Raw genomic sequence first — 13,327 nt, 5'->3', positions numbered from 1 at the left:
CCATCCATCTCAGAATTCAAACAATAGAGTCGAGGGCCATGGCCACCAAGCAAAAAGTCCTCCGCGTGTCAATGTATCTCAAGAGAAACCCGAGTTTGACCGAAGACGAATTCAACCATTACTGGTCACACGTCCACGGACCGCTGGTGAGGCCGCTGGTGGAGAAGTACGGCATTTTGAAATATACCCAGGTTTGTCGAGAACCTATCTCTCTATCTCTTTATCTCTTTCGATGTTGGCGGTATACTCTCTGGGCGTGGCCGTAATCTCGTACGACAAAGAGGAATCCCGTTTCGGTATCGTCGTGGCATAGCTGACAGTTTTTACATGGCCGCAGTACCACACCTCCTCCGCCGTCCAACAAAGCACGATGGCCGCGTGGCCGGAACTCACCGCCCTGGACGTGACGCCGTACGACGGCGTGGCCGAGTTCCTCGTCCGGGACAACGTCGAGGGCATCAAAAGGTCGCGGGACGACCCGTTCTTCGTCGAAAAGGTCCGGCCAGACGAGGAAAAGTTCTTCGACGTCAAGGGCATGGCCTGGACGATTGGCTGGGAGGAGGTGTATGTCCTCGACGGGAGGATTGTGTCGGATGAGGAGGCGTGGAGACATGCTCCGTAGTGTGTCCTGGACAGTTAGTGGGAGAATGTAATTCGCTTGGGATCATGGGGTTATGCGATTGAGGTTATCATGTCACATGTCGATCAAAGTTGGGTACGAGTAGAAGTCCCAGATACCCCGTTTTAGTTGACGCTCTACTTTTGTCTCCTGCTAGGATTCAGCTTGGAAGTACGGCCAGAGAGCACCCCCGCATTATGGGTGTTGTCATGTTCCCTGGTGTTCTTCGGTCTTGTAAAACCATATCAGGTCATCCTGCCAGCCTTCATAGAGCAATCCCTCATTTTTCCCACTCCTCCCAGCATTGTCCGTCCCCTCATCGACTTTAGTCCTGAGGCCCATCGCCGCCACCAAGAGCTCATGTTCGTTGTCACCCTTGACAACTTCGACAACTGCTCCGCGATCCTTGACACCGCTGCTCTCGAACACCGGCTCTGGCTTCCCGGGATACTTGGCATCTCCTTGACGACCGTATCCTTTTGGCAACCCTGGCGCGGGGTCGTAGCTGAGGTCGCCGTGTGAGACGAGCGTTTCAAGCGCGTACACGATCTTGTTCGCATACAGCTGCTTCTTTGACTGATGCAGAAGCAATCGGAAGTGCAGACCCCGTTTCCCAAGGGGAGTAATGAGGAGAGGACGCCCGACGGCATCAGGGGCCTTCTCCTCATTCCTGATGATTTTGACACCGTCAAGATGTGGGTCCTTGACACCAAGACAGGTCGAAGCAGCCGCTCTGACTAAAGAAACGGTGTGGTATGCGGGATTGAGGTAGGTGCCCTCTATTAGCAACGAAGTGGCACCGTGGTCGGATATTGGCGTGGACTTGTCGCTTGAGCGTTCCGAATTCTCGTCGCTGACGCCCGATCGTTCCTTATGTTTCTTTTGTTTCTCGACGCGGTTGCGTCGTTCTTGTTTGGAAACACAAAGTCTGCGTCCTATCAACTCCTTGGCGATGGCTTCACCAACCGAGTTTGCCATACCTCCGTTTGTCGCCACCACAAGTCCAAAGTTGTGGTTTGGGACCAGCACGACCCCGAGAGCGAATCCTGGCAGACCTCCACCATGTGAAAGGATCAGAGTACCCGGATACATGTACGGGTCCACGGCCCAGCCAAGTGCATATCCTGTCGGCGTGCTATGGTCGTTTGGCTTTGGCGGCGTGACTTCAGATGGATAAGGTTGTGGGACGATCTGGATTCGCGGAGTGGTAAGTTCTTTCCAGAGTGTATTGCTGATGAGAGAATCTGTCCGGTCGTCGTCCTCCCTGGGCTGGGCAGCTTCGAGCAAGGACGACACCCATTTTGCGAAGTCGTCGACCGTCGACACCAGTGCACCGGCCGGCTCACAACCAAGGATGCTCGTATACGGCTCGGGCACGTAATATCCTGTGTCCTCACCGTGTATCTCATCGTCCAAGCCACCCTTTTTCCAATAGTAACCCCTCGCGATACATGCCTTATCCACCTGCCCATCCGCCTCAGCTTTCGCCAACTGCTCAATGCCATACCAGGTTTGCTTCATGGATAGAGGTTTTAGAATTCGGTCCTGCAGAACGTCGAGGAACTCCCTGCCGGAGACTTCCTCCACGAGGTTACCCAGAACGGCATACATGAGGTTATTGTACTGCCAAACCGCTCTGAAGCTGTCGTCCCGCGACTCCAGGTGCCGAAGACAGCGCGTTGTGTTTCGCAGTGACCTTCCTAGTATTGGTCCCCACGGAATGTTGTGGCCTGGAATCCCCGAGCGATGACTGGCGATATCTTCCAATGTCGCGGTCCGCGTGACGTAGTCGGACTTTGTCTTGAAATCATCCTTCAAGATGCGAGAGACTGGGGTCTTCCACCCCTTCTCCCCAAGCACGCTCTTGTCGGCGTCTCGATCATCTTGAATCAGCAACCCCAACAGAGCGGTGGTGAACGCCTTAGTCGTGCTTGCCATGGGATAGACGGTATCTGCCCTCGCCGGCGTGTCTGGGAGTCGCGCGAGCCCAAAGCCGGCAGACTCTATCTGGCCATCTTCTCTAACGACAGCGACAGATACACCGGGCACATGCTCTTTGGCGAGTAGGCATTTGAGCCACTCGGTAAAGTCATCGTCGAGATAGTTTGGCGACTCCTTCTCCAAGCGTCTGATAGTCATATCTTTAATGTCGATTTGTCAAGATACAAGCAAATGTTTGTCTCTTGATGGGTCCAGGGAAACTGTTCATGATCACCAGTCTCTTGCACATTATTACATCTCGGCATAATGTATAGATTTTCACCGCCGAAGTCGGAATGGGATAAACTGCTCGATGCCACGCCAGCAGGTCGATGTAGCGCGTGGATCAATGATCTTAGCATAGACTTTCTTCCAAGGTACCTCGGAAGTTGTGCTGGTAAAATACGTGAAATATATGGTTTGGTGTAATAATGGGAGAAGTGAAACCGAATGACTGTTTTCCGTTACGAATCTTCACGGCTGCCATCGCACTAAAACATCACGCTGGGTATCGAGAGAAGGACTCGATATCGGCACCAGAGTGGTTGGGTATTCGGCAAAGTCGGCGCGTACCTATTTTTACAAGACCACGCTAGATACTGGCTCCTGGACGGTACCCTCGTAGTGGTCATTTGTCCAAGAATAAAAGTCAATACTGAGACAAACGCGTCTGAAACGTGACGGGGAGTCGGTAATATTGGCCCGTTGCACACAGTCACCCACATTTGCACATTATTGAATTACGTCACTGAGAGTGGACAATTATGCACGGAGGAGAGCACGTTAAATTCTCCGCGATCTAACTCATCAAGGTTTAGCGTTGTTTTCTTCTTGTCACTTTCCATTTTCCCCTAACCGTTGGTACCTGGGAAACTCAAAGACCATATCTCCCCCACGAGTTCAGTGGCTTGGGCACAAACACCATAATACAAGGGCGGGATTGGGCGACGAGAGGAGAACGCAGGGAGTCTCATGCATGTTGGCCCACAGTCATGCGTAGACTCGCGAGGCGCAGATGCCCTCGAGTCAGGGGCTTCGAAAACACCAATGGAGCCTGTGAACAGACACTTACGGAGTATGAAGATGAGAGGGGCACAGGCAGCTACTATATATGGGGATGAGAAGCATGGAAACCCATTTCCATCACCTTAGATCTTCCTCATCACATCACTTCCCCTTTCTGACGAACGTTGACACCTGTTCCACCAGAATGAATTTCTTCGCGAGGCTACGAAGGTTGCAAATGTTATCCCTCTTGGCACTGTTTGTGGGTGGAACAATCCTTTTATTTGTAGGGACAAATTGTCTGGCTGGAAATCCGTCGACTCTGGATACCAATTCATGGAAAGCGCGGCATTTCAGCGTCGGATCTTCCTTGTCGGTACAGGCCTGGCTGGCAGTGCTGGGCGTGGGAGTCTGTTGACTATGAGGGAAACATGACTATGAGAGACTAACGACAAGAACAAGCAAGAAGTTCCAACTTGACATGAGATGACATGAGAATGTATTTTTCTTTTTCTGGGGCGATTGTCAGACGCGGGCAGGGGGAGGAGATTGCAACAGGTTCAGTTATCACTTGGAGGATATTCGGGATTATCACAGGACAGGCCAACGACGGCGTGATTTGGGCGTGATTTGGGCGTTGTTTGGCCGTGACTGAGGGTTTTGATAATTGGTTCTACGATGCAAATGCGCAACTACTCCCCTCTCTTGTCATGAGTACTTGTATTGAGCTCTTCCGGCGGACTACACAATCTACACAATTGCAGCTCTTTCCGAGAGGGCTGACGACATCTTGTACGGAAAGGATCCCATCTTGGTATCCTAATTGAAAAAGAACGGCCTTGGAGCACAACAGCACGATCTAACGGTGATTAGTCTCATGTGGTGGTGGTGGTGGTGGTGGTGAACCAGAGACAATGGACGTCCAAGTCCCTGGTGCCTACTGATGGTAATAATGTCACCACGGGAAGGCGGCGTTTCATCCCCCCGGGGGTCCCCAGGATGTGGATCATGATCGGCACTTTTCAAAGTTTGTTGCGAGACATGTTCTGGCGGTGAGGGTGGCCAGACAGGTCAAGGCACAGTCGAAGCGTTACTTTCAGCCTGACCAAGTCTTTGACAACATGCTTCTCTCATTTTTGTCTGGTCTGTTATACCCGTGACTTATCGCCTTCCCGAAAAGTCTTGAACCGCTCTTTAGCAATCCAACAGTACTAATCTTAGAAAAAATAAAGATCAATGGCCCAGGGGACGCTGGGGGGGATGCGGGCAAAAGGGGCGTCTGAGGTGGGAAGAGTCCTAGCCAATCAAAATGACGACGTTTTATCTTGGCGCTAAGCCTTCCGCGCGGAGGGGTCAGTCACGTCAATTCAACGTCCAATACCTCCAATACCTCTGTTTATCCCGTCTGACTCGAAGGGCACCCGATATCGGCATCATGGTTCTTTGTATTTCTCCGTTCTGTCTTGGTACTGCTAAAAGCGGCACCCTTGAATTGCTTGTCCAACGGGCGTCACTGATTCTAATGTACATCATGATCCCCCCTGCAACCCCACGTTTATTGGCTCGAGTCCTTGATACGCCGTGCTTGATTCTATATACTTTCTATTCTCCCAAGCTCCTTTCTATATTTCCATGGCCTGCGAAATGATGGTGGCAGCTCGGGGTAGACTGTCCACAACGAGGTGGGTGCTCTGTGTTGTGCCTGTTCTGAGTCGCGGGCTAGCCTCGTGGTCTTCTCTCCATTGACTTCTTCTTCCGCCGGAGTGTAAACACTGCGACTAAAACCAACCCCATCTAAGTATCCCTTCCACCGCTGCGTTCACCATCCAAACCCTTCCTCCATCAATGAAGCATTCACCCCCTGCCCGATCACCACCCGAGTTGCGGCACGAACCTCGTCCGCGAGACCTCCCGACCCGCAGACGCTGATGCCCAAACACCCAACTCGGTCGTCGGCCGCCCGCTGCACGACACTCATCACATTCGGACGACCTCTCACCATCTTCACCCTGGAGCTGGGGCTCCTGACGTCCTGGTTCATGCTCGCACGGGTGACGTGGATCACGACCGTGAGCACGTCGCGGCGATTCTCCATGTTGAGGATTTCGTGCATCCATTCGCGCACCCAGTCCAAACACTCGCAATTGGGCACGACCCAGACGAGGGTAATGTGTTGAGTGGCGACGGTGCCGTCGGTATATCCCTGCACCAGCGAACGAATGTACATCATGTGGTGGGTGATGCCGACGCCTGTGGCGAAGAGAAGCAGGGTTCCAAAACTCGCGAGGCTGGTTTCATGGCCGTAGGGGCCTTCCACAAAGGCGGGGAGCACGAGTCTGCCACCCCCTTGGTGGGCTCGAGTCAACAGGGTCGACGTGAAGCCGGTTTTCCGCTTGATGATGAGGTCGATCGTGCGACTGCGCGGCTCTGGAACTCCCTCTTTACCAGCGCGGACCGTGCCCACCAGTCGTGTCTTGTCCGAGTATTCGGAGTGCTTGCTGTTCGTGCTGTCCCAACGGCTCAGGCTTGTCTCCCTATCAGATTCGGCCCATGCAACGGAGAAGGGGTGGAGAGTCAACCAGCCAATGGATGGAATGCTCAGGTACAGAGTCTGACCGGGCCGGACCTTCCACGGTCGGACACAGGTGACGGAGACTCTCACAGAGCCGCGTGGGAGTGGTTCAATGGTGGCATAGGTACCGCCACGTCCGCAGCTCCGGTAGATCAGAGTGCACAATCTCCACAAACGGCATCCAACCCAGATGATGATGGCGGCCATCAGGAAGCGCTGTTGGGGCAGACCCTCCAAGTGAACCCACAACCCACCAAAGGTCATGGCTACAAGGAGGATATGGCTGTGCAAGAAGAATTCATATGCCAGGGATCTGAAGACTTTTGAGGAATGCAGTCCTAACGCCACGAAGCCGACAGTGGCGATGAGGCCGGTCATGATGAATGAAGAGTGTGTCAAGGATTTTTGGACGGCGGCCCAACCTGATTTCTCGACCTTCGCTATCATCCAGCAGATCGTGTGTGCCACGCCTTGCAGGATGCTCAAGCGACCGAGCCACCGGTGTACCAAGTTGAACGAGTCATAGGAAATGTCCAGAGCATTAATCAAGGGGTTCTTGATGGTGGCCAGCACGCAGATAGGGATGAGATTGGCCGTGGCAAGGGATCCGGTCCCTAGTCACAGTCAGCATGGCGTCGCTTTCAAAGAGGTTCGGACAGGACTGGAGACTTACTGTTTCTCAAGATGGGCAAGACCTCGAGCTCAGGAGACGACCAAGGGATGTTATAGACGCAGGCAAAGACGTTGTACACGATGATGCTTGTGATGAACAAGGTATTGAACCGCGTGGGTATTGTGCCCAAGATCAGACGAGAGCCGCATTTGATCTCCTCGGCCCGTCTGTGATACAACAAGGGAGCATAGACCAAATGGACTTTGAGCCGGGCAATGGTCGGACTGACCAAGGAGAAATATCGTTGAGATCGAGTGTTTCCTCCTAGAGAGACGAGATGGCGGGCGTGCCTGTGGAGACGGATGGCGCTGTGGTAGGCGAAAACGAGGGCAGTGAGGACGACCAGCGCGTACAGGTAGTTGGTGGAGAGCGAATGGTTGAGGGCTTGCAGGTACTTTTCCGTCTCGGGATTCTGTTCAGCATGCCCAGAGGAGGAGGAGGATGTGCTGTTACCAGACGTGGAGCCAGCCATTGTTGCGTCTGCTGAGAATCAAAGACGAAAGAACAGAGAAGGATGGGATCAACACATCAATTGCCCATGAAAAGGACGGAGCTCCGACGAAAAGACGAAGAAGGACGAGTTGCACAACCTGCCAATCCAGTTGGCCTGGTTGATCGAGGTCAAGAGAACGAAGCCAGCTCCAAGGACATGAATCAGAGAGAGAAGGAGAAGGAGAAGGAATGGACCAGCAAACCAGGATGGGATGGAGGTGTATGCATCACTGGATTCAGACACGGTATATGTACTGGATACTCTGGACATAAGCTCATAAGGTGAGCAGATCCCCTCGTCGAGGTCCGCACGAAGGTTCCCTTGGACTCCCCTGGGGCACCCTTGGTCACGGGTATACGTGGTACCACGATATCACTGCCCCAAAAGCAAGCCATATCACTTATCCTCGACCGCTCGACTCTTCAACCCACCATCGCCCGATCCATTGCCTTGTTCTTTCGCCGATGAAACCAGACCATGGAGGATATCCCACGGTCTAGATCCATATATATCCCTCCGAGTATATGTTATCCCCCCCGGCCAAAGAGTCGTCGTATGGCCAAGGCTAGAAAGTGATTGGGCATTCGCCGTCGAAGCAATCACTCCAAGAAGCCACCCGTACATACCTCTCCCTACGGAGTTCTGAGCACTTCACCCACCAAGCTCGCAATCCAATCAACAAGCAACCAATCGACCACATCCCCACAGGAGAAAATCGGCCACGAATCGACCAAAGCTCGGGCCAGAGATGACGCGGACTCGGAACCCCCTAGAAAGTCTCACGGAAAGAAAGAAAAGAAGCGGAGGTTCGCGTTTGAGAAATTCTCCATGCACGCCATTGTTCGAGAAAGTCGAGCCGAATCGAATATACATGCGACGCCACACGAGCCAGTCGACCAGAGGTTAAATGGACATATAGAGACCGCGGCCGCCCCCACCCCACAGTGGATACAAGCGACGCGGTTCTGTGGACGCGCGCCATCAACTCGAAACAAGCCCGGACCTGCCAAGCAAGAGCGAAGAGCGAAGAGCGAAACGTTGACGTTTGCCATCTTCGCCTCGTAGCTACGCAATCCATCACCACTACGGAGTACTGGAGTAACCCCATTTCTCTTCTCTCCATTACCAGCGTGCAGTCCCCTGTCGCTAAGGCAGAGGACGGTCCACCCCAGTAGCAAGTTTAACCCGGACCGAGTGAGTGGTGGACCTGCTAAAGTTGCCAAGTTGCTTCAGACGAACTACATATCTTGTCAAAAACCATTTTGTTTATCTTATACTGCGTTGAAAGTACGCGTGTACAAGTCTCTTCTACCCCTTTGCCCCGACCGACTGACTGACCAACCGTCCAACCAACCCAGGCTGGCGGGAACCATAACGTCCCCAATAATGGATAGAGGGCGGTCGTTTGAGCTCTTGATCCAGTAACCAGTGGGCATGCATTGCATGCATGGCATGGCACGGCATGGCATGGCACGGCATGGCATGAGCGCGATCAAGTCGCAAAAATAAAACGACGGTGTAACAAGGCTGCTGTTGAGGCGTGCGTACGTAGGCTCGCAGGTGGCAGGTGGCGAGTGGAAAGGCGAGACGACAAGGGCGAAAATATAGCAAAGTAACGCAAAGCCACACAAAGCAAAGCAAAGAGAAACTACTGCTAAGATGGGCGGAAATCAGGAGTGGGCAGGGAGCATAGTAACCACACCAACGTACTTGGATACGGTGCTGTGGATAGAGGAGATATCTGTTATCTCGATTCGTACATAACCGTGAAGAGGGAAAGGGATAGATTTTACTCTGTCGACAGAGTTGTTGTCGGTCGTAGATGGGGAGATCGAGAGTGCTCGCTCGCCGGGTGGGCTACTGGCTGCTGGATAGAGTGCTAGCTAGATAGACGGATAGATGTATCGGCCAGATAGATGGATAGGATGGTTTCCTCCCCCCAACACTGTAACTTGAGGGAAATGCCCAAATAGAAGCACAGAAGTTCTCGGACAAGAAAACAAAAGTTGCTGTAGAGACATATATGTTCAATTCGCCCTTGTGGGCCTCATCGATCTACCCAGGCTGCCAGTCCAGTCCAGTCCAGTCCAGTCACCAGTCAGTCATCTAGTAAGACAAAATCCCTCTGATCATGATAAATCTCCCCGACGCCGTAGCCGGGCAAATGTCCATTGTTACACAGTGTTACGTTTTCCACTATCACGTCATATCATATCATATCCATCGCTGCCCATTTCCATTCGCGTTCCCATACAGTCCGTCTCCTCCTACTCCGTCGGCAACACGGCCATTGGAAGCCGCCAACTTGGCCGCCATGGCCTGCAACTTCTCCATCTCGCGCTTGACCCCCTCGCGGTCGTAGGGCAGGTTACTCGCCGACTCACTCGGGGTGAGGGACTCGTGTCTCTGTCCGGCGAAGACGCTGCGCATGGGACTTAATGTCGACGGGGGGATTTCAGCCGATTGATACCCGTTGATGATCGAGGAGACGGTTCGTGAGCGGGCTTCGGTGTATCGATGAGACGTGGGCCGGAGGGTCGGGTGGATGTGTGCGAGCTCAGGTGCGGGCAGAGACACTGGCACAGGAGAGGCGGGGGCAGGGAAACGCGAGAATTGCGGCCCTGGTGGTGCTTGATCTTGTTCCTCCAGGCGCGGCGGTGATGGTGGTGGTGGTAGTTGTGTAGTCCTCGGCTCCGGAGCAAACCCCTCGATGCCCGTGAATTGACTTGTTCGTGCACTCTCGGGAAACGGATCGACTTGCTCCCTGAATAGATGCACAGGCTTCTCATCCAGAGACGTCTCGTTCCCGGGAATGATCGGGTGGAAGAAGGGGTTGTGCGTCACGGCCTGGCCGTATGTTGGAATCTCTGTTCCACTGTCCCTGAGGGTCGACAAGGTTTGGCGGAACGGCATGAGTCCAGGAGGAGGGCCTTGGGGTTGGACTTCGGCAACGGCAGGGGGTGAGGCGTAATTGAGGATTGGGGCTTGATCACCGGGGCCCTCCCCAAACGGATTCCCGTATGGCTCACCATTTTGGGCGCGCTCTTGCTGACGTCGACGACGCCGGCAACAGCATACGAGAGTGAAGTACAGGACAGTGCCGAGGCATGCAGCGCCGATGATGGAGCCCAGGCCGATGGCGGCGATGCTTGTGGCGGAGAGGGGAGTGGAGGATGATTCTGAGGAGACAATCGCTGGTGTAGGGACGGCTGAAGTAGTGGCGATTGGGTTGGAGGAACTCGGGATGACTGATGTGTCGAGTGTCGTAGCCGCTGATGTTGGGACTGTTATTGCACTCTCTGCGGTTATCTTTGGGATTGCACTTGTTTGGACAGACGACTGTGCAAGAGTGGGAGTTGGTAGAGTCGTTGAGGAGAGAGCTTGCAGACTCGACGTTTGCGTCGGGGCAGCGCTACTAGGTTGGACAGCGTCGACTTGATCCTCATCCTCATCATCGCTTTCGTCAAGGTCGTCTTCACTGTCCAAGCCATCCTCACTTTCAGAATCGGACTCTTCTTCGAGAGGGGGAATGGCTGTAGCTGCTGGCGGGGTTGATACCGTCTCTGCGGGAAGCTGTCGGCGAGTTTTCATCTTGCTCCATCGCTTGGAATGACTGTTCACTCTGGGTTTGGTCTCCATGATGTAGGGTATTTTAATCTCAGCGTGAAGCAGTCTTCACGTTGGTGCTCGACCACAGTTAATGATGCAAGGAGCAGAAAGAGAGTCTCGGCATAGGCGTAGGCGTATACGAAAATGAGAACGAGACATGGAGTCTCGCAGCTCGATATACATACTGACTCTACCAGTGTTATCGCCCGTTTGGGCACCTCGCCACCTCCTGTCGATGAGAGTCCATCGAGCAGCAGAACCGCCAAAGGGGGTGGTCGGCCGACCGTTTCAGATACGACGAGTTGGGGAAGATGATGGACGAATCCCCCTTCTGGACGAGTCAAAGTTCGACAGGCTGTGACGCTGTGACGGACTTGGCGGGTTTCATCCCTGCAGAGCAGCGGATAAGACACACGAAGTCGTCTTGGCGAAGGGACACGTACGGGCGTCTCCCCAGTGCCAAGCTTTCCGGGCTCCGCTCCGGATGATCTTAAGCGTCCAGTAGTGGACTAAGGGGGACTAGTTTGTATTTAGATGCACTAGCGCGTCTACCCCTGGCCGATTGTAACTGCTCCGTAGGTATCTTCAACTGTGCTTGAGACTGCAAGTACTCGTAGCGACAACTGTCATCACCCTCGTCCCTGAATTGATCATAGCTTCCTATCGACATTGCCAGGCGCATTCTCTATCTCCAACCTATAGCCTCGACTGGCTGAGTGGGGTCTTTAGTGAATACCCGCTACAGGAAGGGACATCTCAGAGCGACGGAGTTAAGTGGTTGTCACATTCTGACCCAGGTATGTGGTAGTGTTGCTGAGTGCTAAGTTTCCTTCTGATAGATACACTGTCCATCGTGCTGTCTGCTCTCGGGACTCGGCCACGCCGGCGTCTAGAAGTCCCCGTAAAATTGAGACGGGAGTTGCGATTCTCATCGAAATGCAGCTTCCCCCGCATTACGGCGTGGCCGGCACAAAGGGAGCCCGTGGCTCTGGAATGACAGTCATGACAAATCCTCAAAAGTCTTCGCTCGAGAATCTCTATCTCCTCGATGATATATATTCCAAGGACTTGAAAGGAGCAGGGTTCACCATGTTGCCATCCTCTCTTGGGTCGAACCACAATTGGACAATATTCACACTCGTCTAGAGGACGGTGAAACCCTACAGCTTGCCCTGATGTCGGCAGATCAGCCTGTCCTGGCAGAATTCACTGCCCAGTTCCATCATGCCCCTTACCCAGCTATATCGCCGTCGCGGCCAGAGCTTTCAACCACGGGTAAGGTCGTGGTCGTGACCGGCGCGGCAGGTGGAATCGGATCGGCCATGTGTCGAGCATTCGTCGAGGCGGGCACAAAAGACCTGGTCCTGATCGATCTCAACCAGACGGGTCTCCTCAAACTCAAAGCCGAGCTTGAGGACCAGGGCAAGTCGAGGATCTACCCTCTGGTGCTGGACATCACCAAGACAATGGCGGTCCGCGAAGCCTTCAACACTGTCGAAGCCGTGGCGGGGAAGATTGACGTCCTGGTCAACAATGCCGGCTACCAGAATCTCAACAAGCCACTCCTCGACATCGACATTGACGAGTGGTTCAAGTGCTTCGACATCAACGTCAAGGGTAGCTTTCTCGTCGCGCTCGAGTTCCTGCGGCACTGCAAACCCGACGCTGTCTTGATCAACATCTCGAGCGTCCTGGCGCATTACGGCGTGAGACGGGGCTACTGCACAGGACACAGCGGCTACTCGGCGTCCAAAATCGCCATTACAAAGGCCATGGACATTATCCAGGAGGAGCTCCCCACGGTGCGGATCGTCAACATGCACCCAGGCTTGGTTGCCACGGCCATGTCGGCGAAGATAGGCAATACCGCTTTTTCTGTGGATTCTGGTAGGGATTCTCCATCAGTGCTTCCATTCGAGGGACACCCGCTAACTTAGGACTCAAAAACAACAGTCAATCTGCCCGCCCATTTTGCCGTCTGGCTCGCGAGTCCCGAGGCCGAGTTTCTGAGAGGTCGGCTAGCATGGGCAAACTGGGACGTGGAGGAGATGAAGTCGAGGAAAGACGAGATTGTGGAGAAGGATCTTTTGCGTCTCGAGCTGACGGGCATATGATGGGTATCGTCTCCTCAAACCCCGCAAGATGGTGATTCCCAGTTCCCGACGCAAAGCCTAGAGAGGGAGGACGGCATTGTACAACGCCGCACAGGAATTGTCCAAGCACTTTGACTGGCTGGAACGGGACAAGAAGAGAATCAGGTAATGAGCCAATGAGTATATCTTGAATTCCATCTAGAGTAAAAGGTGACATCTTAGGTATACCAGTCGTGTCTGTATACCATGTTTATCTCCTCCTCGACGGAAATCCTGTAATTTG

The 13,327-nt window shown here is 53.6% G+C and overlaps 5 protein-coding genes across 5 annotated transcripts; 2 read left to right on the top strand and 3 right to left on the bottom strand.

Moving 5' to 3' along the window:
• Positions 1 to 38: 38 nt before the first annotated feature.
• On the top strand, positions 39 to 622 carry AYO20_02218 (hypothetical protein; the record flags this gene model as incomplete). Its single annotated transcript, XM_022640523.1, has 2 exons — positions 39 to 191; positions 338 to 622. The coding sequence occupies 2 exons, from the start codon at positions 39 to 41 to the stop codon at positions 620 to 622; spliced, it is 438 nt and encodes a 145-aa protein (XP_022503580.1).
• A 204-nt stretch (positions 623 to 826) lies between these two features.
• Positions 827 to 2,758, bottom strand: AYO20_02217 (hypothetical protein; the record flags this gene model as incomplete). The annotated part of the gene is made up of 1 exon (XM_022640522.1): positions 827 to 2,758. One exon carries the CDS (start codon positions 2,756 to 2,758, stop codon positions 827 to 829), a length of 1,932 nt encoding a protein of 643 aa, XP_022503579.1.
• A 2,665-nt stretch (positions 2,759 to 5,423) lies between these two features.
• AYO20_02216 (hypothetical protein) lies at positions 5,424 to 7,321 on the bottom strand (the record flags this gene model as incomplete). Its single annotated transcript, XM_022640521.1, has 2 exons — positions 5,424 to 6,790; positions 6,850 to 7,321. 2 exons carry the CDS (start codon positions 7,319 to 7,321, stop codon positions 5,424 to 5,426), a joined length of 1,839 nt encoding a protein of 612 aa, XP_022503578.1.
• Positions 7,322 to 9,556: 2,235 nt separating this feature from the next.
• AYO20_02215 (hypothetical protein) lies at positions 9,557 to 10,981 on the bottom strand (the record flags this gene model as incomplete). Its single annotated transcript, XM_022640520.1, has 1 exon — positions 9,557 to 10,981. The coding sequence occupies one exon, from the start codon at positions 10,979 to 10,981 to the stop codon at positions 9,557 to 9,559; it is 1,425 nt and encodes a 474-aa protein (XP_022503577.1).
• A 1,145-nt stretch (positions 10,982 to 12,126) lies between these two features.
• AYO20_02214 (hypothetical protein) lies at positions 12,127 to 13,065 on the top strand (the record flags this gene model as incomplete). The annotated part of the gene is made up of 2 exons (XM_022640519.1): positions 12,127 to 12,838; positions 12,905 to 13,065. The coding sequence occupies 2 exons, from the start codon at positions 12,127 to 12,129 to the stop codon at positions 13,063 to 13,065; spliced, it is 873 nt and encodes a 290-aa protein (XP_022503576.1).
• Between the last annotated feature and the right edge of the window lie 262 nt (positions 13,066 to 13,327).

Source organism: Fonsecaea nubica, assembly GCF_001646965.1.
Source record: "Fonsecaea nubica strain CBS 269.64 chromosome Unknown Scaff9, whole genome shotgun sequence".
Classification (NCBI taxonomy): domain Eukaryota; kingdom Fungi; phylum Ascomycota; class Eurotiomycetes; order Chaetothyriales; family Herpotrichiellaceae; genus Fonsecaea; species Fonsecaea nubica.
This window is presented reverse-complemented; position numbering and strand designations above follow the sequence as displayed.